The sequence below is a fragment of the Phaenicophaeus curvirostris genome, chromosome 2 (genome assembly GCF_032191515.1).
Source record: "Phaenicophaeus curvirostris isolate KB17595 chromosome 2, BPBGC_Pcur_1.0, whole genome shotgun sequence".
Taxonomy (NCBI): domain Eukaryota; kingdom Metazoa; phylum Chordata; class Aves; order Cuculiformes; family Cuculidae; genus Phaenicophaeus; species Phaenicophaeus curvirostris.
The window spans coordinates 69,062,269-69,085,133 of NC_091393.1; the positions used below are offsets into that span (position 1 = coordinate 69,062,269).

Here is a 22,865-nt window from a genome sequence, read left to right on the forward strand (position 1 = left end):
TGAAAAGTGAAATGTTTAGCTCGCAATAGGCATATGTTCCAAGATCTCTCCGAGTAAGTATCCTGAGATGAGAAGAAAGCACACAGGTCTGTGTTTATCTAGCTTATGCAGGCAGACAAGGAAGGCTCCAGCCTGGTATTAACACTGAAGTGACATGGAATGTCTTCACCATGCCCCAAACAATTACATCATTCCCTTAACAACATTGATAAAGTGTAATAAAAAGAACCTGGCACTTTCCAATTAGATCCTCATTGCTGAATACTTGAGAAACTGTGAAATACTTGACAAGTTAAATTAAAAACCACTGTTGGGGGGGGGAAGAAGCAGAAGAGGACAGCAAGCAGAGGAGAAAGAGAAGAAGAGAAAAGAGGTGCTTCTATATTTTAGGAGTCCTCGATTTGGTAGCTTTTTTTTTTTTTTAGTTTTGGATTTTGTCCTCGGTTCCAGGATGCATAGCTATTTGTTCAGTTCACACAGCTGTATGTAACACTTAAACAACTTTACAATTAAAATTTAGCATCTTTGAAAGTTGGGAGATGCAGCACCTGTTTTCTGTATTTTCATCTACTTAGCTTTAAATTAAAAAAAAAAACTGAGGTGCCATTGTTTCCAGGTATGCTTAATACAATTTTAGAATGAGGTAGAATTTGATCACAGTATCCACAGCAAGTAGGAACTAGGATTCTGTCAAAGATTTGTCCATAGTAGTATGATAGTTGATGTTTACTGTGCTTGAGTAAGTGGCAATAGCAACAACAATATAATCTTGTATTGCTTACTTATAATAAGAAATGAGCTAGTTACCCTTCCTCTTGCACTTCATTCCTGAAGAAGTGCAACAGCTAAACAACATTCCTAGAATTACCAGAAATCGCACTCGGTGAAGCTGAAGGTCCTTATTCTCTGCCTCTCTACATCTGCTCAGTTGAATATCCATGAGGAGATACCATGTAGCTTTACTTTCTTATAGCACCTTATCCAGTATTGAGTTCTGATAATGGAAGGCTTCCAGTTTAGGGTCATTTTTTTAAGAAGAAAATAAATCCAGACGTAAAACTGATCTTTCATCCACTGAAATAGTTAAGATGATCTTTTTCTTCCTCTACCTGCAGTGATTTGTCTCTTCTTGGAACGCCAGCTTGAAAATCACTCACAAAGTGAAGTAGAAATATTTATTTTAGACCTGAAGCACAGTCAGATTATCTTCAACTCCTCCTGCTATCTCTTAGTCAAACAATGAAGCATTGGGTTCTACATTCAGTGCACTAGCATTGAAAATAGCTTAGTTTTTTTTGTCATGCTGCACTCATGGAAGAAGCAATGTTTGCAGAAAAATCTCTGAAGAATGCTACTGATCCTTTTAATTCTAGTATTTCAGATAGTATAACCCTGCTTGAAGTGACAACATGGCTTGCTAAAACGCAGTAGTCCCATATAACAGTGGCTTGATTTGGGATGAAACTGTTCATGCTTTTTTCTTACTATGGTGCCTAATGAGAGCTGGATGAACAGAAATGTTGCTCACTATCATGGTTTTCTGTACGTCACTGATTTTAATAGATCTGAGAATTTGTTCTTTAGTAAATCTCAATGTCTTAAGAGTATATATCTGTTTATAAAAAGTCAGACAGAGAACTTTGTCTTCTGACATAAATATCAACTAGGGAATTTAGGCTGTGCATGGTTGGGTTGTGGAACACTCATCTTCCCGTCAGGATATTTTTGTTTGGTTTATTTTATAATTTGCTCCCATTCCTTGCACATTCCAGTAATTTTATCACTTTTAAGTGCTTCCTGAGTGCAGCCTCCAGGGTACTTCTTCTGTTTTCAGGTCTTTTGATAATCCATTTAGCAATGTGTTATTGCTTTCTCTGCTGTAGCAACAAATGATGTTAATTTTGAAGAGAAGTGTTTACCTTTAATTCCCTGAAAAGAGCTGCTCCTGATACAGCACTTGCAGACTTCTATTGGCTTCAATGAACATGAGACTTGAGGAAGAACAAAGCTTTACACCTGCTTATGAGCTGACAAGTTGATGACACTTAGAGAAATAGCAGACAGTATGGTACAATGGCATTGCTGAAAAGCAACACCTAGAAATGTAGCACCTAAGTCTGGTAATCCTTTAAAACAGTAGATGTTCCTCCTGCCTCACTACCCTCCACACAATGGTTTGGATAGTTTCCAAAAGTGAACTGTAAAGTTAAAGTGCAAATTGAGTTAATGATTGAAAGAAAGTGGTGAAAAGCTCAGAATGGAGAGAGGTATGTAGTTTAAAAAAAAAAATCCGAAACACCTGCACAACACTTTTAACTGAAAGGCAAGAATAAGTTGTAGGACTCCATCTTTCACTGCTCTTTGGTTATTCACCCTTTGTTAGTTCCTTTACTGTTAGGCCTCTTTTCTCATTGTGTGGCTCCCAGCATGCAGACTTGAATTGTTCATGGTAATACATTTCAGACTGTAGGTATACATTAGGTGCATCAGCAGAAAGTAAGTACTTGGTGAGCGAAGTAAATGTGTATAGAAGAAGTTTACACACTGTTAAACAAATTGTATAATTCTAGTTTAGTATTCTGTCTCTGACAAAATATCAAGGCTTGTAAATATGCAGTAATGGAAACATAGCCGGCAGTTCAGTTATGTCAGAAAGTCTCATCTGAAAAATAGGTAATTGATCTCTCCATGAAAGATGAAGTCTTTATTCTTTTCTGAAAACACTTATCAAATGACTGCAAGTCCTTAACCATTTGCATGATTAATTTTTGTCTGTAAGAGCATTATCTTTTCTTTTAAAGGTATTGGGCTGCTTGCTTAAGAAAAAAGAAACATTTTATTTTGTTGGCATTAAATTATTTTGTATTTAATGACATTCACTGCTAGTATGAACAAATGGTAATTTAACTTTTAATAGACTAGAGTACAATTCATCGATCTAATATTCTGCAATGTAAACTCATCTTTATCCAATTTATCCTACAGTTTATGTAGAAGACCTATTCTCAGATCTTAAAGCAATGGATAAAGGACATTATTAGTTTAACGTGCAAATACTGTTATACAGCTAAGTAAACACCCTGATAACAATGTATTTAAAATGACTGGGATCTGATCAGATCCAAAATGTTTAGGATTATATTCAGCATTAAAAAAACCCAAGCAACTAACAAGAATCGCGTAGCCAACAAAATTAATGAAAACAATACAGAAATTAAAATCTTTAAATGTGGCATGTTATTTTGACCTGCAGTTTGTGTCCAGCAAGAGGTTTTATTGAGTAGTCCTCAAAAATTCAAGATATTCTTGAGCTGTTACAACTAAGTAAAACACTTATATGTGTGTGTGTGTGAGAGAGAGCAAGATTAGCTCCAGTCTCTCTTCATTGTCCATCAGCTTGTGATTATGTTCAGTGCATTTTTTCTTTCATCGTATTGTATACCTGAGCTGTTTAGTTAGATTATTTCTCAAGACCTTCAAAGTTTAGTGTTTGCATTTGCAATCACTGTGATTTAAATGTGGATAATAATTCCTCTTTTACTCTTATGTTGATTTGCCTCTTCAGTTGTTGCTTTCTTCCTTGCTGTATTTTAAGATTTACTTTAAGGATTATCATGTTATATTGCTGTTGTCATGTATATGCAAACAGAAGAGCTGAACATCAGGCATGTGGTTTAATTTGGTTGCAATTGCATTAACTCATCTGGGAACTATCCAGTAATAACTTTTACAATATAGATCATTCCTTCTGTAATAATTTCCAGCTGATGGAAGGCTGCTATCAGCCCCTCCACAGTATAGGGCTTGCCTCAGCATACTTTTGAAACCCAACTGTGCTTCTCGTATATGGAGATTAAGTGACTAGGGAAAAAAGTGTAGCCTCTGTACTCTTCCCTGGACTTGTTGTCTTGCTTCTTGTCTTCCTTAACAAACTAGAATCAGAAACAACTTTAGTGAGCCCAATCCCTTCTGCACTGTGTCTTAAATGAATGCTTCTCAGGGCATAAATTGAGCTTGCTTCTTTTCTCAACTGCTGCCTGAAAGGTGATTCTACCTTAATCAGCCTGTTGAGGAGGTAAAAGTTCATCTTCCACCCCAAAGGAAACAACTAGGACAGTGGTCACCCCAGACCATAAAGCCTTTTTGTAATCACTAGAAGGGATGAGAACACTCTTCCAGACATGAGGGAGTATTTTTAGGCCAAAGTAGTATGGTTTATTTAGATTTGCTTGGATATGTGAATACTGATGATTCAAATATCCAAAGTGATATGGTTATTTATTATAATCTTTCCATCATTTCCAATGGCTGCCATCTTGTCATTGAAACTTGATCCTTATAGAAAATACTACCCATTTGTCTTTACTCATCTAAGCAAAGATACTGAAGGGAACGTATTGAGAGAAGTCAGGAGTTCAATCATAAATGCCTAACATGTAAAAACCTTTTCAGCCTGACACTTGAACTACTCAGATTTTGAAATCTTTCAAATTACTTTCATGGGATTTGTTATAACTGACTCTAAGAATATGAAAGCCCCCATGAACATTTCAGTCTTCTCCAAAGGCTGAATTTCTTCCATTCATAGTTGTGCTGGCTTTTGATGATATTAGGGAATGCTGTGTTCATGCATGTTAAGGAGAGGGTTAAGGTGAAACTGCATTGCAAAACATTTAAAATTCCAGGAGGTTCTATAATGCCCAAGTATTTCAGAGCATTTTTTCTATAATTTTCAGAGAATAGAAACTAAAACCTAAGTTTTACTTGAACACCATAACAGAAAGAGCACATGGCAGTGCTCCCAATCAGACCTGTAGATTCATTTCACTTGTTATTTTTAGATTGTGTTTTTGTAAATTCACATGTATAAAATTTAATCTGTGATGGATTATATTCTTACAGCGTGGGTCAATATTATATGTATATAAAATCTGGTAAAGCATCTGTGTCATTTCTGTCTACATAGCTAAATAATCTGCTCTAGGTTTAAGGCAATTTACTTCTTATTTCGTTAAATAACTGATCTTGACCCTGCATGAATTTCAGTCATAAAAGTGATCCATATCATGGAAGCAGGCAGATTATAAGGCTGAGGTTGACATCAATAATAAACCTTTTAAAACAATATTTAGTACACAATGGTTTCACTATCTGCATAAGTAATTATAACCTTGTCACAGTCTAGCCCCACCCAGCTAAATTTTGGCAGCTAAAAAGCTGTGAAGTTGAGCTTCCAAAATCCCTTCCTTGTATCCCCCATCATGGGAAAGGGGAGAGGGAAATGAGAGGAAAAGTACTTGCGGGTTGGAAACTAGAACTAAAACTACAGCTTTAATGAAAAGATAACAATAGTAATTAAAGTAATTAGAAAATAATAAAATGCATACACAGTATGGGAGATTGCATCCCCACCCCTTGATGACTATATGCCACCACAAATGCAGTAGAGAAGATACAGGGGAATGGGCCCACAGCTAGAGGAGAGCTGGGCTCAGGAACTGGATTCAGGAACACTCAGATCTGGAATCAGGAACAACCAGACAGATGAGGTCCTCACTGGATGTCAGCCATTGCAGAAAAGATGAAAAACCTCATGATCTCTCATGTTTATACAGAATATGACGTACATGGGATGGAATACTCTGTTGGTCAGTTTATGGTCACCTGCCCTATTCGCCCCTCCTGGCAGGTGCGGCCCCTTTTCTGCGAGCTACTTACAGCAACAGAGTTAGTCTGCCAAGATAGCTCCATCCAGATTTTGGCATAATTTTGCACCTAATCCTTTGCCACGTCAGATAAAATATGGCATTGTTATGTCAGCGGAGTATTTGCTTACATTAGACCAATGCAAAAAAACCCAACTCAAACCAACAAAACATATAGAGGCACCAGGCTGCAGTCTAGTGTTTTAGAGAAAAATAAGAATAAAAATATGAAGAAAAAAATATAAAACTAAGAAAGGAAATATTGAAGAATGATTTTAAGATATAGTGTTAACTGTGATCCTTGATAACATAGTATTTCCAGTAGATATAAACCATAAGAAGTCACTTGGCAAATTTCTTTATTGTTCCCAATACACCAGATAAATTAATTTAAAAAGTAAATAGTTTGTGAAAATCTCAGTGCACAAATTCACCTCAAAACAAAATTATGATTTAAATTAGTTATAACCATATTATTTTGCTACTCCTATTATGATGGGCCTTGTTCCTGAAAGATAGGACTAAGGAAATACCCATCCATTGAATGATGCAATAAAAAGGCCTATAATAGCACTTTGAACTGAAGTTGAAATGGCAAGTTGATATGTGAAGGTTTTATTCATTTCTAACTTTGAGTTCATTAGTTTTCTTATAATATTTAAGTGCAAGGTTATATTTGTAATACCTATTGAATTTAAGAATCTGTTTCACAGTATATCCTCTGCTTCAGTCATTGGGCCTGCTGCATTCAGGGTATGGTATAAAGCATAAAAATATGTGAGTTGTGCATTTGTGTTACTAATTAATGTGTTCAACTGATAATATTGATCATTGTTGGTGAGTATTAAAGCTGGAAAATATTGCTGGTATTGTAGGGGATCAAAATTTCCTGTTCTTCACGTTGAATGATTTTTGTTGAGCTCTTCCTGTGAGGGGAAAATGTACCTCAAAGGTAGAGGGGTTTTCATTATGAAGCTTTTATTTTTCATCTAGTTGGACCAATAAAACACTTTTCTATTTAACACAAGTTTATAGGAGGAAAGGGACTAGAGATGAGGGAGATGACTTAGGATTCAAAACATTACAAATGTTTGGCAGATTTTTTTTTTTAGAGGAAAGGAAAAAAAAATCTCTTGAGACCTTTGTTGTCTAAGGAACAATATTACAAAATCCATAGTTACACAATATAAATTGGCAAACGGAAGAAGAGATTAATGATTCTGGCAGCTGACTTAAGTTGGCATATTATCTCAACCCTCTTTTTAAATAAGAAAGATACTTTTCTTCCTTATAAAATAAATGGGGATGGGACCCCAAAATTTCTTACCAACATTTACATAATAGAGATTTTGAATGAACCTATGTTTGTCTTTATATTTTCTCACTTCTAATTATTCAAGAGAAGGGACAGCAATAAGGAAAGGCAATGATACATTAAAACAAACAAAAAAAAAGGTGAAGAAAATGGTGTAAAATTATACTGCAGAGAGGACCTTCAAAAAAATATGTCAATAGAAAATGAGAGGCTTCTGGGATGCTATGCATATTAAGTTTCCTCACAGCCTTGTGCTATCTTAATAATCAGGATGCTGGTTCTATTTCATTTAATATAATTTTGTGTGACTTTGAACTGTCTTAAGACTAACTCTCATTAATGATTTCAGATGTTGAAAACACAATGAAAATATTTACAAAGTGTTTTCCTCTTTATAAAACAAAACAAAAATTATTATGACAATTTATATGATTAGCTTTTCTAGGAAGCACGTGCGGTTACCTATATGCTGTACTTGTCTTCAGGATCAACAATTCAGGATCAACATTCTGAACAGGCTTACACGCCTGCCAACTCATTTTGGCTTTAAATGTAACTCGTGCCACATTTAAGGTAGAAAGAAACACATATAACGTTTTCTCCTCTTTTTACCCTCTTTCTTTTGATATACTACGCTTAGTTTTAAATTTATTTGTGACTTTCATCTAACTATAATGTACCTTAGCAGCTCCTGCCTGACTCAGAACTGCTTTTGTAACACAAATGCTTTACAAAACTAGCACAGTACCACCACTAAAACTGCCTGCTCTTAATCTCAAATGTACGTAAATGATGCTTAACAACTTATAAAGCCAAATCCAAGTAGTCAAGAATACCCAGGTTCAAACTTCAAAATATTTAATCCGTTAAAGGGTACAGGTTCTCTCCTGCAGAATTGTAGAAACTTTTTCTGTTTTTAAATCCACATTTAAACAAATCTTTATTCTTGCAGGTGACTTAGTTTGCTGTGTGAGGAAACCAGATGTGTGTGTGGGTGTGTGTATGTGTTTTCACTGTTTCTGAGAAAGGTCAGCCAGGGCATGTCTGTACCTGTAGTTATTTTGCTATTTGTTTTGCAACAGAAGCCTGATCAAACGGTGCTGAGATGAAATAACTGCTGTGCTTTGCTTAGTGTTGTTGATTTGTCTCCTTATTGCTGCTTTTTTTTTTTTTTTAATCAAAAGTAGTCGTTTTCTAGTTGCCAGCTGCTCTGTCTCCTCTCCCTTTCCTTTTGCTTGACCAACTGTGTATGTTCATATACATACAGGCATTGTACAAACATGTTGTACATATCTATAAACTGGCCAATGCATTGCATGCAGCAGGCTTGAATCTGACTCATTCTCTGGAGCTGCTTGCTCACTGACTTCAGAATGGAATGGAAAAAAAATTAAATAATCCATAGGTGCTTGTAAAATATTCGTAATGGATTAAATCTATTAGCTAGAAATGCTGTCAGTGAGCCATTTGCAATGTGAATGGCTTCTTTTCTTTCTCATATGATTAAGCTTGATTTGGCTGTTAGTACATCCATTCCTTCCCTCCCTCCAAATAGAATAATCATTTACATGGTCTCATAGTTGTACCTAAGGGAATGCACAGAAAACTCCAGTGATTCATTCATCAAATTTCTACATTTGAGAAAGCAGTGAGTTCAGTCCTTTCAGTCTGCAGTGATTTTTCTGAATTAAACAAACACATGAACTGAGGAAATTGGAAGATAAGAAAAGAAGAAAAGGAACTAACAGTCTCTCTTGATCTAGTTTTCTTCCTTACTTGTGAAGGTTGAGCAACTCTTCCATTGTTTTGAGAGAGTAAATGTTATTTAATTCTCCTTCATGGCCAGGATGAGGGATATGAAACCCAGCCTGAATTCTGTTTGAAGAATTCTGGCTTCTACCATGTCTGGATAAGACAGTGATGTGAACATCACTGCCTTATTTTAAATCATGCTTGAAAAGTCAGGCTGTTTGAAGCAAGCCAGTGACCTCCTTTACTACTTTTAATCCCTGAAAGTAGTTTGCATGCCCTTCCTTCCATCTTCCATGAGTGCTCTCTCTTCTCTAATGAACATTCTTTTCTTTTAAGATATTTGCTAAGAGTATGGAAAAGTAAGAACCTTTTGATTTGAGAAATGGACACTAAACAAACTTTGCAATACTGGTTCCGTCATAAATGCAGATAGATGAAATGAAATCCAGCGAGGTCAGATGAGTTTCCCAAGGTTGTATGATGAAGAAATTAATTTGGCTATTGGAATGAAAGCCTTCTGAACTCTATCCCTTATGTGATTCAAAATGTCTGTGTGCCTGCAATATATAGTCAGGAACAGTGTCAATGTTATTTGCAGACATTTTTTTTCAAAATCTGCCGAAGGATCTACAGGAGAATTTGAATGAGGGAGGCCACTGAAATGCACCAGAGAAAAGGTTTTTGCTGCCTGGTTGACACCTGAAAGGATGATATCTAGTCTTGGGGTTATGGCAATGTCATCCAAACTTCTCTTTGTATTTAAAATGTCCCCTTCTGGAGTCAGCTCTGAGATGTTTAGTTTGACGTACATAAACATTTCCAAATCAGATATTTAAAGAGCACGGTAATATAGAGGATTTATTGGTGTGCATATTTTATTATTTGATGCACTTGAATTCACCGTATTGGCTTTGTCTTTCGTGTGTGAATTACACCACTTTATTTTGTACTACAAAAATGACAGCATCAAATGTATAGCAAGCAGGTTTCCATATGTCTTCTAAATGTACCATAAGAGACTTAACTGCTAAATAAGGGTAAACCTCTCTGCTTGAAAAAAGTACAGTAACTTCTTGACTGTTTGATCTACGCATATAGAAAAAACATTAGATTCATGGAGATTTGTGCCCTGAAGTCTTACTGAGTTGCAGCTGACGTCTTGTGCATTGTTACTGGGCATATTAATACTGATATATTAATAGCAGCAACCTCCTACGCTGCTGCTGTTTCATATTTCACAAGCAGCTTATTCCCCTTACCTCCCGAAGTAACTGCCAGGGAGGCAAGCAACCTGGCTGAGCATTCCTCTTCTCTCTATATACCTGAAAATTAAGTTATAGCTGTTAGACACATCTGTATGCATGTGTAAGTTTGCGCTGTTTATAGTGGTCCTCAGGAAAATTTTCAGTCACCAGAGAAAACAAAAAATTGAGTATCTCCTTCTGTTCCCAGAGGACAGTTGGAATAATTAAAGAATAATGGAGGCCTTTGTGTCTCAAATACGTTAGTGCTGTTTACCAGGGGATTTTGTGCATTCTCCTGTATGGTATGAATTTCATGTTGTCTTGACTTCTAGTTCCTTGGTATGTTTTCCTGAGAGGGAATTCTAGCTCATTATCTCAGATTTAAAATTTGCTTAGGATGGCTGTTCACTGTCAAATTCTTCTCACGTTTTTGTTGTTTGAAGACACATTTCTTAGATCAAGGCTCCTTATTTGAATTTCTGGTCTTTCTATGTATCTATGTAATCATTAATGCCCTTCAGTCAGAGAGCTTCCTTAAAAATAAGCCGTCAACTTAGCTGATGCCTCCAGATTTGTCTCTTTTCCTGTATTCCTCATATTCCTTCAAAAATGTTGCCAGCTCATTCTGCAAAATCAAGTCAGCTTTTTATGACTTCCTTGAGAGCTTGAGAGCTGTATGTCTGGGGGAAAAGGCAGGGAGTAAAACCAGATCTCCCTGATACATTTATAATCTTGCAAGAAGTTGAAAATATGTGAAAGTACATAAAAAGTTAACAATATAACGCAGCTGACTGATGAACATCATGGATTCTTTTTGAGTGATTCTGTGGGACTGTAGGATAGATGATAAATATTTTCTCTAGTATAATAGCTTGGAAAAAAATCTAAATAGGTAAGTAAAATAAAATTGTTGCTTTTTTATTTTTAGTTTAACTAGCAGTACCACTCATCTATAAGCCATTAACAAAAAAAACAAAACAAAAACACAGCAAAACCCAACCACAAAATATTTCACTGACTCACAGAACAGACTGCCATGATAGGGTAACTGAGAGAGTGGAAAAATATAATGCACTTGGGTAAGGTGGCATTTGAGTATCCATGCAGTGGGTTAAAAAGTGAGGATGTTTTTGTCTTTTTTATTTTTGTCATGCATCTTTCTTGCTTAACAGCTACATTTTGCTTCAGCAAATGGAAATATGATTTACAAATTAAGAGGAAAAGTCTGTAGTATTTGACTTGTAAACTGATGTTAAATTTCTAAGCTGTAGCCTTTTTTATTCAGAAATAGGATAATTTACGTAGACATTTATTTTTCATGTTGGGGAAAACAACTGAAGTACTGAGTTTTGAGAAATAGGATAAACATTTTCACACAGACTTAGTGAGAGTGATTCTTCTGAATGGTTGAATCTTTGTATGGTATTGTCACCATTAACCACTTTAAATTACAATAACTACCAAAGTGCTCTATCTCCAGTTACAGTAGTCCATGAATGAAGATACAACTTCTGTGACTAAAAGGACATTTCCATCCATTTATCTGGAATTGCATTTTTACCCATAATTAGAATTATTCAAACTGTGATTGTTTCATGGAAAATTATCATAGGAATTGATAAGTAGAAATAGGTCAGTGATCAAAGCACCTATTATACAACTGTATTTCAAGAGACAGTTTTCCACTGAATTTTCATAAAATAACTAGTTCATCAGGCTTCTGTGTTGAGCTTCATATGATAATAATGTTCTTAAAATCTTCATTATTTACAAAGCATTAAGTAAAAAAAAAATAAAATTGATTTAATAGTTCATCAAGCAATCATTTTTTGAAAGAATTCTTCTGTAGCTTCCTATAATGTTTCTGCATATTTTAAAATCTGTGCTGTTTTCTAGCACATTGGCTTCTGGCCCAGCTTTCTGTTTTGTCATTTCTTGTTTAGTACACAACAGGCTTGATTTTTAATATTTCTAAGTAGGTTTGAGCCTAAACCATCTACCCTATTGTGTTGTAGTATAGATCCAACAGAACTTGAAGAACTTTATTTACAGTCCCTTATAGGCTTTGTCTTCGTGTTTTGAACCTCTAAAGAGAACAGAAAAGCAGTCTATCGAGAGGTGTGGATGTCTGCATTTGCAGGGCTCTGGACAGTCTGTTAATTTTAGCTTGTGAAATATTAAATGCTTTGGTCAAAAACAGAACTGATGATAAATGTTAGATCCCAAATTTGCTGAAAAATCATCTAATACTGTGTATATATCTCTATATGAAGAGCTCAGAACTCTTATGGCAACAGATCTAAAAAAAAAAGAATATAAAAACAAGAATAATTAAATAGCATGTTGCTAAGTAAGGGGAAAAAAGTATGCATTAGCGGTTACTGAAATATTTGCTGGTTTTACTTTCTTTGACAGCTTTTTGGAAACTGCAGCCTATTTCTGTATGAAACCAAAAATGGGAGAGAAAGAAGTGTCCCCACATTCTTTCTTCAGTATTTGGCATGAATTCAGTTCTGACTTCAAAGACTTCTGGAAGAAGGAAAACAAACTTATTCTTCAAGAAAGGTACATTTGTTTGTTTGTTCAAAGGCTTTTCTTAGAGAATGTTATTGGGAGCAATTGCATTGAAACCAGTCAGCCTCACTTCATTAGCACACAACCTATTGAACACCTTCGGGAATTTTGTCAGTGGGATTTTTTTACTGTTTTTTTAAACAGGGTTTATTTTTTTTTCTAATTGTCATGATTTTTGAATGTACATTAATATCAACTTGTGCTTAAGTTTTTCAGGTCCATTACCTGAATGAAATTTTCAGTAAAACATGTAATTATGCCACTATGATTCCAAGCAATTGGAGACTTATTTCAGGTCTGAAGGTTGACTAAAGATTTCCCATTAGTGTACTTAGTGAAAATGTGTGAAGGCAGCAAGATATCAGTTATTGTAAATATTTGTCCAATTAAATTGGGATAAAGGAAAGGAAGCAGGAAGACAGAAATGAAAAGATCCTGCATTAAGAAAAGGCTCAGACTGAACCATGTTTCTAATTACAACCCATGGATGTGAGTGTGTGTGGTATATATGACATAAAGAAATGAGACAGTAGTTTGAAAAATTATGCATATTGTCTGATCCACGTATTGGAAGAGCTATGGAGGGCATTGCATTGTGGCCACTCCTTGTTTATAAAAATGATGCCAAGAATTAATCAGTTGTTTAGAAAGTATTAAATGCCATATAAGGACCAATTAAAAAACCACAAACATGAAAACTGCAAACACTGTTACATATTCCTACATCTGTTAGCAACTCGAGTGCAAAGATAATGAATCTACTTCTGAGCCTTAACATTAACAAGATTGAAGCTTTATGTTCATTATATGGTTGATATCAGTCCCCATTTAAGTAACTTGACAAGAAAAGAGCTCTTTTTCAAAAGTACTCACCCTGTCTAATTGTCAAAGACATCTGATTGCTGTTTTAGGAAGTTGTTGAAAACTTTCCTTAGGCACCAATATGTTCATTATTGTGTATACCATACATATTTAGTGTAAGTGGATAGACTTTGGAGAAGTCTTAGTTAAAAAAAATGGATTCTGCTCCTATTGCAAGATTGTGGTGTGAGTGTTATCACAGTACAGCAGCTCTCTAGGGATCTATTTCATTTTACTGACTGTCTGAATTAATTTTATGGAATTAAGTATATCTCTTTGGAATTGACAGTTAAATACTATCTTTATTATCCTATGCAGGGATTTAGCTGCCAATTTAACACACGTTAATTTCATCTTCTGTTTTTTTATAAAACATGATTTAAGAAAAACATCTTTTTCTCTCCTGCATACGAAGCAATTTTTCTAAAAACAAACAAAAACCCTCCAGAAGGTTCTCACTTCAAAATATTTTTCATTTAAAGCCATTAAATAAATTAGCACAAAACCTTTTCCTCCTATTTTTCTTACATAACTAAAGCTTAAGAAAAGAATGTGATTGTTATACAATAATTTAATTCTCGTTCAGCTCAATGTATGAACTAAGAGGATGTGTTGAAGCAGCAGAGAGAAAAACTGGCTGCCAGCTGGACCCTTCTAGGGCAAGGGTGGTTTTAAACTGAAAGATGCTGAACAGGTAAAACCTACAAAATGGCTCTAGGTGAAGGGTGTAACTGCAGAGAAAAGAACAGTCAGAAAGGGCTTGCAGTGAGAAAGGAAACTGGGAGATCTCTTGGGAGAACACCATAGTCTAAAACCCAGTCTCAGAGCTGATGGGTTGGAGGAGATTTTCCCAGGGGGACAGACAGCACTGTGTTAGTGCAGTCCAGGAAGTCACTGAGATTAAGACTGAAAATGATCCATCCTGAAAATCACAGGTAGATTTTTGGTTTTAATTTTAATTTTGGCTTGTCTTATCAAGTTCATATCTTCCTCTTTGGAAATTTTATTTGTTCAGCTGAGGTGGGGTTTAGACTTTGGAAGCCTTTGATGACTTGGTTTGTGCTCACTTCAGAAAAAAAATGGCACAGTGGTCTTTCAGGTCTGGCAAAGTCCAGCTCTCTTCATTGCCTTTTAGGAATTAAAATATTTTTGCCAAATTAGCAAGTTTTCCAAGACAAATTAGTTTCCCAAAATGAAGAATCTTCTTTGGTAAAAAATACCCTGTCTTATCAAAGCCTTTAGGCAGAAAATATTTTGCCTCCAATCATAGTTCAATCTGATATCTGTACTTAAACCTTTTTATCTCAAATTTACATTTTCACTTTTCTTAGTTAAAGATGAGATACTGTGATGTGAAGGTGTCTTAGTATTGAAAAGTCAAAGGAGAAAGATCTTGAAGGAAAAAGTGTTGCCCAAAGTTGTAACAATGTAGAACATGATGATTTTCAAAATCTCAGCCTATGTGGACTGTGGGATTTAGTGCACCGTCAGCATATTTACTAATGACACAAAGCTGGCACAGTGGACGTGCTGGAGTTAGAGGATGCCATCCAGAGGAACCTTGACAGGCTTAAGAGGTAGGCATGTGTGAACCGCATGAAGTTCAACAAGGCCAAATGCAAGGTCCTGTAGCTGGGTTGAGGTAATCACAAACACAGTTACAAACTGGGCAGAGAATGGATTGAGAGGAGGGTGACTTCAAGGTGTTGGCTGATGAGAAGCTCAACATGAGCCAGCAATGTGCACATGCAGCCCAGAAAGCCAACCATATTCTGGGCTGCATCAAAAGAACTGTGACCAGCAGGTCAAGGAAGGTGACTCTGCCCCTCTACACTGTTCCCGTGAGATCTCACCTGGGCTATTATGTTCAGTTCTGGAGTCATCAGCACAGGAAGGACATGGATCTGTTAGACCAAGTCTAAAGGAGGGCCACAAAGATTATCAGAGGGCTGGAGCGCCTCTCATATAGGACAGGCTGAAAGAGTTGGGCTTGTTTAGCCAAGAGAAGAGAAGGCTCCACAGAGACCTTATAGTAACCTTCTAGTACTTAATGGGGGCCTCTGGGAAAGATGGGGAGGGGCTCTTTATCAGGGAATGCAGGGATAGGATGAAGAGTAATGGTTTTAAGATGAAAGAGGGTAAATTTTGTTTAGATATTAGGAAGAAATTTTTGCACTGGAACAGGTTGCCCCATCCTTAGAGGTGTTCAAAGCCAGATTGGATGAGGCTTTGAGAGACCTGATGTAGTAGGAAGTGTCCCTGCCCATGGCAGGGAGGTTGGAACCAAATGATCTTTAAGGTCTCTTTCCAACCAAACCATTGTATGATTCTATAATCTGTAGGTGACAGAAATCTGAAATCTGCCTATTGCCACCAAAATAAAAATCATTATTTCAGGAAATGGAATTTTACTCTTTAGTTGATGTTCTTGAAAGTTTTTTCTCCCACTGAAGTTGAAAAGCAGACTCGGAGTAACGCTGTAGTTTTTCATTGGCAGCAAAGTCAAATGACAGATGCAATGAGACTTCTTTTTTTGAAGTATTGCAATATCTCATCTTTCATGGATTATTTACCAGGTTGCTGCCTCATGAAATGTACTTAATTTATGATCATTATTTATAAAATGTATAACTTGATATTCTATTCTTTTTTAGTTTGATCATCTTTCTTTCTCACCCCCTGGTTGGTTTTTTTTTTTTCCTCTTCTCCCTCCACTTTAGTTTAATAAAATTTATGCTGTGGGAAATGTTTCTAGAATGTTTTATATCCCAGTTTCCATATGGACTGTGTAGAGAAAGGAATTGCCTGTTAATAGAGGCTGTTCCTTATTTGTTCTCTGCAAATGTGAGTCATACTGTTTTACAATAATTTACCCAAAGGCTTTTCATAGATGGTATTTCCTAAGGTGGTGCTACTTTTTGTTACTGATACATTAAAAATGTGTGTTTTAAAGAAAGCAGTCAGCCAGTTCTTATTTTAAACACTTTTCAGTCGGCATTTCAACTTGTGTATTGGTTTGTCAGGTATTTATATTCAAAAGATAAACATTAGTGTGTCAGACTTCATATTTCCTTACAAGAAGATGAGAAAAAAAAAAAAGAAGAAAAATAGGGCAAGGTTAAAAAAAAATAATGTTTCTGAAGTTGCTTTCAGTCACTTTTCTCACTTGAAATAAAGCAGAACTGGAAAATGCCAGCTGCAGAGAAAACTATGCATGATAAACTATTAAATACAGTAGCAATAAAAAGAAAAATGCACCTGAAAATTACAGTGAAACATAGGTCTGCCAGAAGGGTTTCTGAACAGTACTATTTTCTTGTGGTTACACTGCAGTCAAGGCTAACTGAAGCATTCCAATAGAAATTGTTGTCTGGATTATTTATATAGTTCTCAAAAATATTTTGTGGAGGTTGAAATTGCTTTGTGTATCCTAAATATGTATCTTTTTAAGTGAAAATCTGAAAAGTAATACAACTTCTATCTGATTAAGCAGCTTATAAAACCCCCCCATACTTCATGGGGTATTTTGAGTTTTGAAATGTTGTTGTTATTTTTGTCATTTTATTGTATATTTAATGTTTCATTGGTAGTCTGTTCTTTGCATTTGTACTTTGAAAATTCTTCAAAGGCATTCGTCAGTATAGCTTGCACATTACATATGATCCACAAGAAAGTCAAGAAGAGCTGATATATTTCCCGTATTTCTTTTTCAATGCTGTTTGGGACAAAAAAATATTATTTTGAACCCTGGGGACTTCCTATTCAGCATCCTCATCATCTGTATGTGTATTTCAGTTGCTGCATATCCTGAAGTGCATGTTGCTTTCTGAATACATATTGCCAGATAATGCCAAGCTGCAGTAACAGCTATGCAAGTCTCACCTTCTTAGGAAAACTCATGAATATTTACATTTATTCTTATCCACCCCAGGTTTCTTTATATTTCTGAGATAGAGATGTTCAATATTAAATGCATTATTCCAATCTAGCACATCTATAGGAGAAGTATTTTTGGTTTTCATGACATCCAGCAAAGCCCTGTGGAACTCTTGCCTAGACCCTAACGTGTTCCTGGGGACAAGGAAAGATAGCCTGTCCTGGGAAGAAAAAGATAAAAGTGCTCATGAGGCAACATCTAATGAGGTGCAGAAAGAAATCTTGAAAAGTTATGAACAATTTAAAAAAGAAAAAGAAAAAAAAAATCAGGTTAAGCAACTGCTGGGTTTGGCAATTAAATGTGGAACGACTCCTTCATAGCTAAAATACAATTATCTATCAGAAATTCTCATCTTTTAGAACTAGAATTTCATCTTTTCTTTATGACCATGAGCTACATGCTAGCTCATTACAGTCACAAATAGCACTCAATCCTTTAAGAATTTTTATGTTTAAAAGAAATGGGAATGAAGTAAAGTCCCATTGCTGTCAGAGATTATTATCAACAGTGTTAGGCCCTAGCTGCTTATTCAGACCTTACTACAGATAGGTTAATGACAAGACAAAAATATGTTTACAGGGCCATAGTTCCACCTTCCCTTCCTTTGGGTACAGGTATGCTGACGCTCATTTTTCCAGTCAAGCTCTGGCCACATTTCCATTTCTTCAGATGGTTTGCTGTTCCAGAGGGCCTGTGCAACCTTGCAAAGATTAACCTGAAAAGGGAAAATAAAGTTGTATTTCTAGACAGGAGAGCGGGGGAGGGGGAGGGGAAAATGGAGGGGAGAGAAAAAGATTCAGGTATAGGTGCCCTGTAAGTGTGTATATGGGGTATATATTGCTCATAAGCTCAGTGTGGCCCTTGCCTTTATGAAAAGGCACATCACTGAACAGAAACTAACTGTGTCATGCATGCCAGCGGAGGAGAGTTCATAAGCAGGATCAAAATGATGGTAAAATTCTGTAAGTCCCTGATATCTTGCATCACACTAGGCTTGAGAATTTCTTTTGGCTGACTTTATTCAACCCTTTAACTCCCACGATAAATCTTTGACACATTAAAAATAATCTATAAATGAAAAAAAATGCACTCATCTCTCAAATGTAAAAGTTGCCCATTCCCATAAGAATAACAGTTAAGCTGGCACCTGGTGTGTCACACTGTGTATATCTAGATGAAAGGGAAGATTCCTGGCCAGTGTGTCTCCACAGCTCATTGATCTCCCTCTGCAGAAAGACTGGTATGTCTCCCTACAGACTCCTTGGCAGGATGATTTAAAACTTGCTGTTGAGCAATTTAAAGTCTGGCATTGCATATCTGTACGTTGCACAGTGAGGAGCATATTGGTAAACTGCCACTTCTGCTTGCAGAGGAGGGCATTAAATCCCATAGCACGAGCAATGTCCTCTCAGAGTAATTTAGGGGATATTTTGTTAATGCTTATAATGGGAACCAGTGAGTCAGACCTGAAAGTGAGAAATCTGGGGGACGTGGGAATACGTGCTTGCAAATAAGCGTGGAGATGGAAGGAAAGAGAACAAAAATGTATAAGCAGTGGCAATACGAGAGGGAAATAATGAAAATGTGGAGTTTAGTGGAGTCATATTTTGTTTGGTATGCTGTTGTAATGCCAACTGAAAGCTCCAATATTATGTTAGTAAGTGGTTTTGAGTAGATACATTTTCTTACTTGGGCACTTTAATCTTTAGTCTCTAATCAACTGAGTTGCATGCTGGTAGGCTTGGTTTTACAACTTATAGTTTTAGTGACATTTCAAAACAGAATGTTGTTTATGTGAATTTGAATTGAGTATTTAAAAAGGTTCTTCAGCTTTTGAGAGTACTTAAAAATTTTAACTTGAATAAAATAAGTTTTTGATTAGAAAATACTGTTACAGGCATTGGAAAATCTACCTCAAAGAAGCCCAAACACACTACAGATTCAGAAGCTAGGAACAGTCCTTCAAGGCAGTGCCTCACAAAGACACTACTTGCTGTCCAGCTGAGGAGGTTGCTCAATATTTTAGTACTTCTTTTTTTTCTTCCTTGTGCACTTTGGGCAATTAGTTTACTTTTCAATGAAAACACTATCACTTCTTTGGGTTGGAGCAGGAGAGCAGTAACTTTCAGTTTTAGCATTGCTTTTGAGGGAAAAAAATTGTGAAAAATAAAAGCATTTGGACATAAGTTTCTTAATCTAGATCTTCAATAGAACTTACCTTTAAATATTCTAGTTTAACATTTTTAAGTAATAATGTGGTTTGTAAGGCAGGCACGAATATTTGCATTTGCAACTGTAAGCTAACTTATGTACATAGGAATAGTAAACTTGAACAAAGTGAAGGATCTAGTAAAAAACAATCCAAATCTGTGATATTTCCTTAATTTGTAACTTGCATGAGGCCAGATTCCAGAATGCTGTCACATAAACAGCAGAAGGTCTTTTTAATAGTCCCTTATTTACTTACCTGGTGCTGATGGTGTATCTTGCTAGCAGGTTCCATTGCATCCTAGTATGCCTGTTGTGCATAAAAGGAGATAGATAACAATCATCATCTTGTTTACATGAGGTTTACAGCTTGTTTTCATGGGTATAATGCAAGACTGGGTGGGAAAATTCAGGGTATAGGGAGATGGGATACCATGATTTCTACCATACAGTGATCTTTCAATTTTTTTAACCCTTTCCTGTTTACCACTTCTTGAAAAAAAAAGATGTTTGTGATAAAACTCATCCCAAAATACTCAATAGATATTGCATATTGGTGAAAAAAATTACACCACTAAAAATTTTAAACATAACATTTGACAAGAGGTGCTATACTTTCTATATTTGTGAAAAGCTTTTGTTGCCAAGCAAAATGATTACATTGGCTTTTGAGGTGCAATAAAATATTGTAATGTTTTACAAATAAGTAGCATTTCTCATTAAAAAGTCCCAAAAAGTTTGAGACACTCGTAACGACTAAGAATCTACTGTAACCCAGACTGATCCTGATCTACAGAAGATGTTAGGTTCTTTGGTTGCTAAGTTTGCAAAACAAGTGCATGGAGCTGTCATAATAATGACAACATCCATTAAGTGTAAGTGCATGGCTGTGTGCATGTGTTGTAGTGTGAGTGTAGAGAATGGTCTAACATCAGGGGTTTCTTTTATATTTTTGAGAAGAGCTTCCCTGTGTCTGCAGTCATTTTGTGTCATTACATAATTATGAATAGGCACCTTTTAATATGATTATTCTCACCTGATGCAGCACAGATGGAGGCCTCTTATTTTTCTGTCTCCTGCACTGGAGAGCTCCAACGCTGTGGGTCTTCAGCTGACTTCTACTTTTTTTTTATTTCCTTTTTCTGTTATCTCCTCTATTCACTCAATTCTCATCTTTGCTTGTACTGCCAATCTTGTAGCTATGAATTATCCAACATTGTAGCCCCTGGATACCCAGTGTAGCAATTCATCTGTCCATGGTATGTCTCCATATCCTCTTTAAGATGATCTCCTTCTCTGTGAAGTCTGTTCAACATGACTTTTCTCATTCTTTCTACACATTGCATTTTTTTCCTCCTTTTACCTCTTCTGCTGCCTAAAGGTGATTTATAGAAAACAGCTTCACGTTTCCTTTCACTCATGTTATGGTTGGACTCCATGATCCGGTGGTCTCTTCCAACCTGGCTATTCTATGATTCTATGTGTTTAATTTCTTTTGCTTACTCATTATATTACCAGTTTTACCTCACCTCCAGTCTTGTTCCCTTCCTGTCCCTTATCATTTCCTGTTGAATTTACTAACCAAATAGCCCAGAATGCAGCCAGCTTCTTTGAGAGCAACCTGGCTTCAGTTCCAAGAAACACAATGAAAGGTAATGACTATCTTTTCTTAGGGCAACCTCGATTTTCAAAGGCAAAGTCTGTAGGAAAGTGATTTCCATCTTGCCTAAAGGTAACCAGTTATAGCCTGAAATACTGGCCTCTTTGATGAGAAAATAATATGAATTTCATGGCAGAAGTCAGGAAATGGATTTAAGTGGGTATACACGTTTGCATTTTATTATCATAGTCATCCTTAACAGTTAATTTTTTATGTCGTTACATTTTCAAGGTGAAATTTTCTTTAATGTTTAAATTATCATCTCTAAAACGTGTTTCAACACAATATCCTTTTCTGTATTTATGTATATCTGTGTATCACAGCACAGATGACAGCAGAAACCCTAGGTCACTAGGAAAGTGATTGCCAGACAGAACTTGGTGAAACTGAGTGCTTCTGAATTTAAATTCTTTCAGAATATTTTGAAGCGTGGTGTGGGTTACAGTAAGACTCCGTAAATGGAAAGGTCTTCTTTTCATTTCAGTTGCCCTGAATTTTATTTGGGCTCAAAGCTTTATGTTAGGCCTATATGACATGATGTACACTGAAGAAAATGTGAAATATATTCCCCAAAATCTACTCTACACTATTGACAGAGGAAGGATCTAATTCAGGTTCCTGCTGCAGTTAGTCTCAGTATTAAGTGTCCAGATTAAAACATTCTAATCTATTTTTCCTTGGTCCTCTGAGCCAAGATATGATTAGTCACTGTGTCTTTCAGCCAGCCATTGTCTGCCTCATGGTCCTTGAAGTAACCATGTGAGGAGCTGGCAGGGATGTCGAGATAGTCTAATACATAATCTCTTTGTGGGTAGGCCGAGGTTAGGTTTCATCAGTCAGTTTGATGGAATCAGGTACATTACAATGTGCTTCTTATCTGTATAAAGTCTTTGCAGTCAGTTACTGAATCATATGCATGTCATCACTTCAACTCTATTGGCGAGAAAGTAAAAGCTCTACATTTTTTACTCTACTTTTATGTTGGGAATTGTAATTTTCCTTTCTGTTTTTTTGCTAAAGAGAAAGTCCTTAGCAAAAAATTATTTCAATATTTTAGTAACTGGGTCAAAGAATAAAATACAGGCATATGGCTCTGGAAGAGTTTTCAAAGAAAAAGTTTTAAAGTTTTCTGCTCCTGAAGTCTTAAAGGCATCTGGCACTTGATACTTTTGCTCAGGATTTTTTAATTAATTTTTATTTGTAAGATACTGTCATTACTATAAACATCTTCAACCCAGACACTCGATATAAGGTATTTTGGCAACACTCCTTTTATTTTTCTGATAATAAGCATTTAAACATATAAAAAGTATTGGCCTCAGCTTTGTTTTGCATTAAAAATAAAAAGTACCTGTAGGAAAATGTCTTTTGGGTTTCATGAACTATACTGTCAAATTGTAAAAGTGCTGTCTGTCTGAGTTTATTATGGAATTTTTCTTGTGAGCAACTGTGTTATCTAGGGCATATAACCTTCCAGCCTCTCACTGTGTTTGCATTTGTCATGTAATGCTTGCTAGTGAAGTGTAAGGCTACCAAGCCTAGATGGAGCCAGTAGGAAATGAATCTGTCTGCCACAGATACTTCAGACAAAATTATTAATGTTTAGTGG

The 22,865-nt window shown here is 36.0% G+C and overlaps 1 protein-coding gene across 1 annotated transcript in view; it reads left to right on the forward strand.

The window, feature by feature from the left end:
• Window positions 1-22,865, forward strand: part of FMN2 (formin 2) — a 157,656-nt gene that overhangs the window by 125,448 nt on the left and 9,343 nt on the right. Inside the window, exon 17 of the mRNA XM_069850877.1 lies at window positions 12,432-12,581. Coding sequence (XP_069706978.1) covers window positions 12,432-12,581 — 150 coding nt within the window. The remainder of the gene's footprint in view (window positions 1-12,431; window positions 12,582-22,865) is intronic.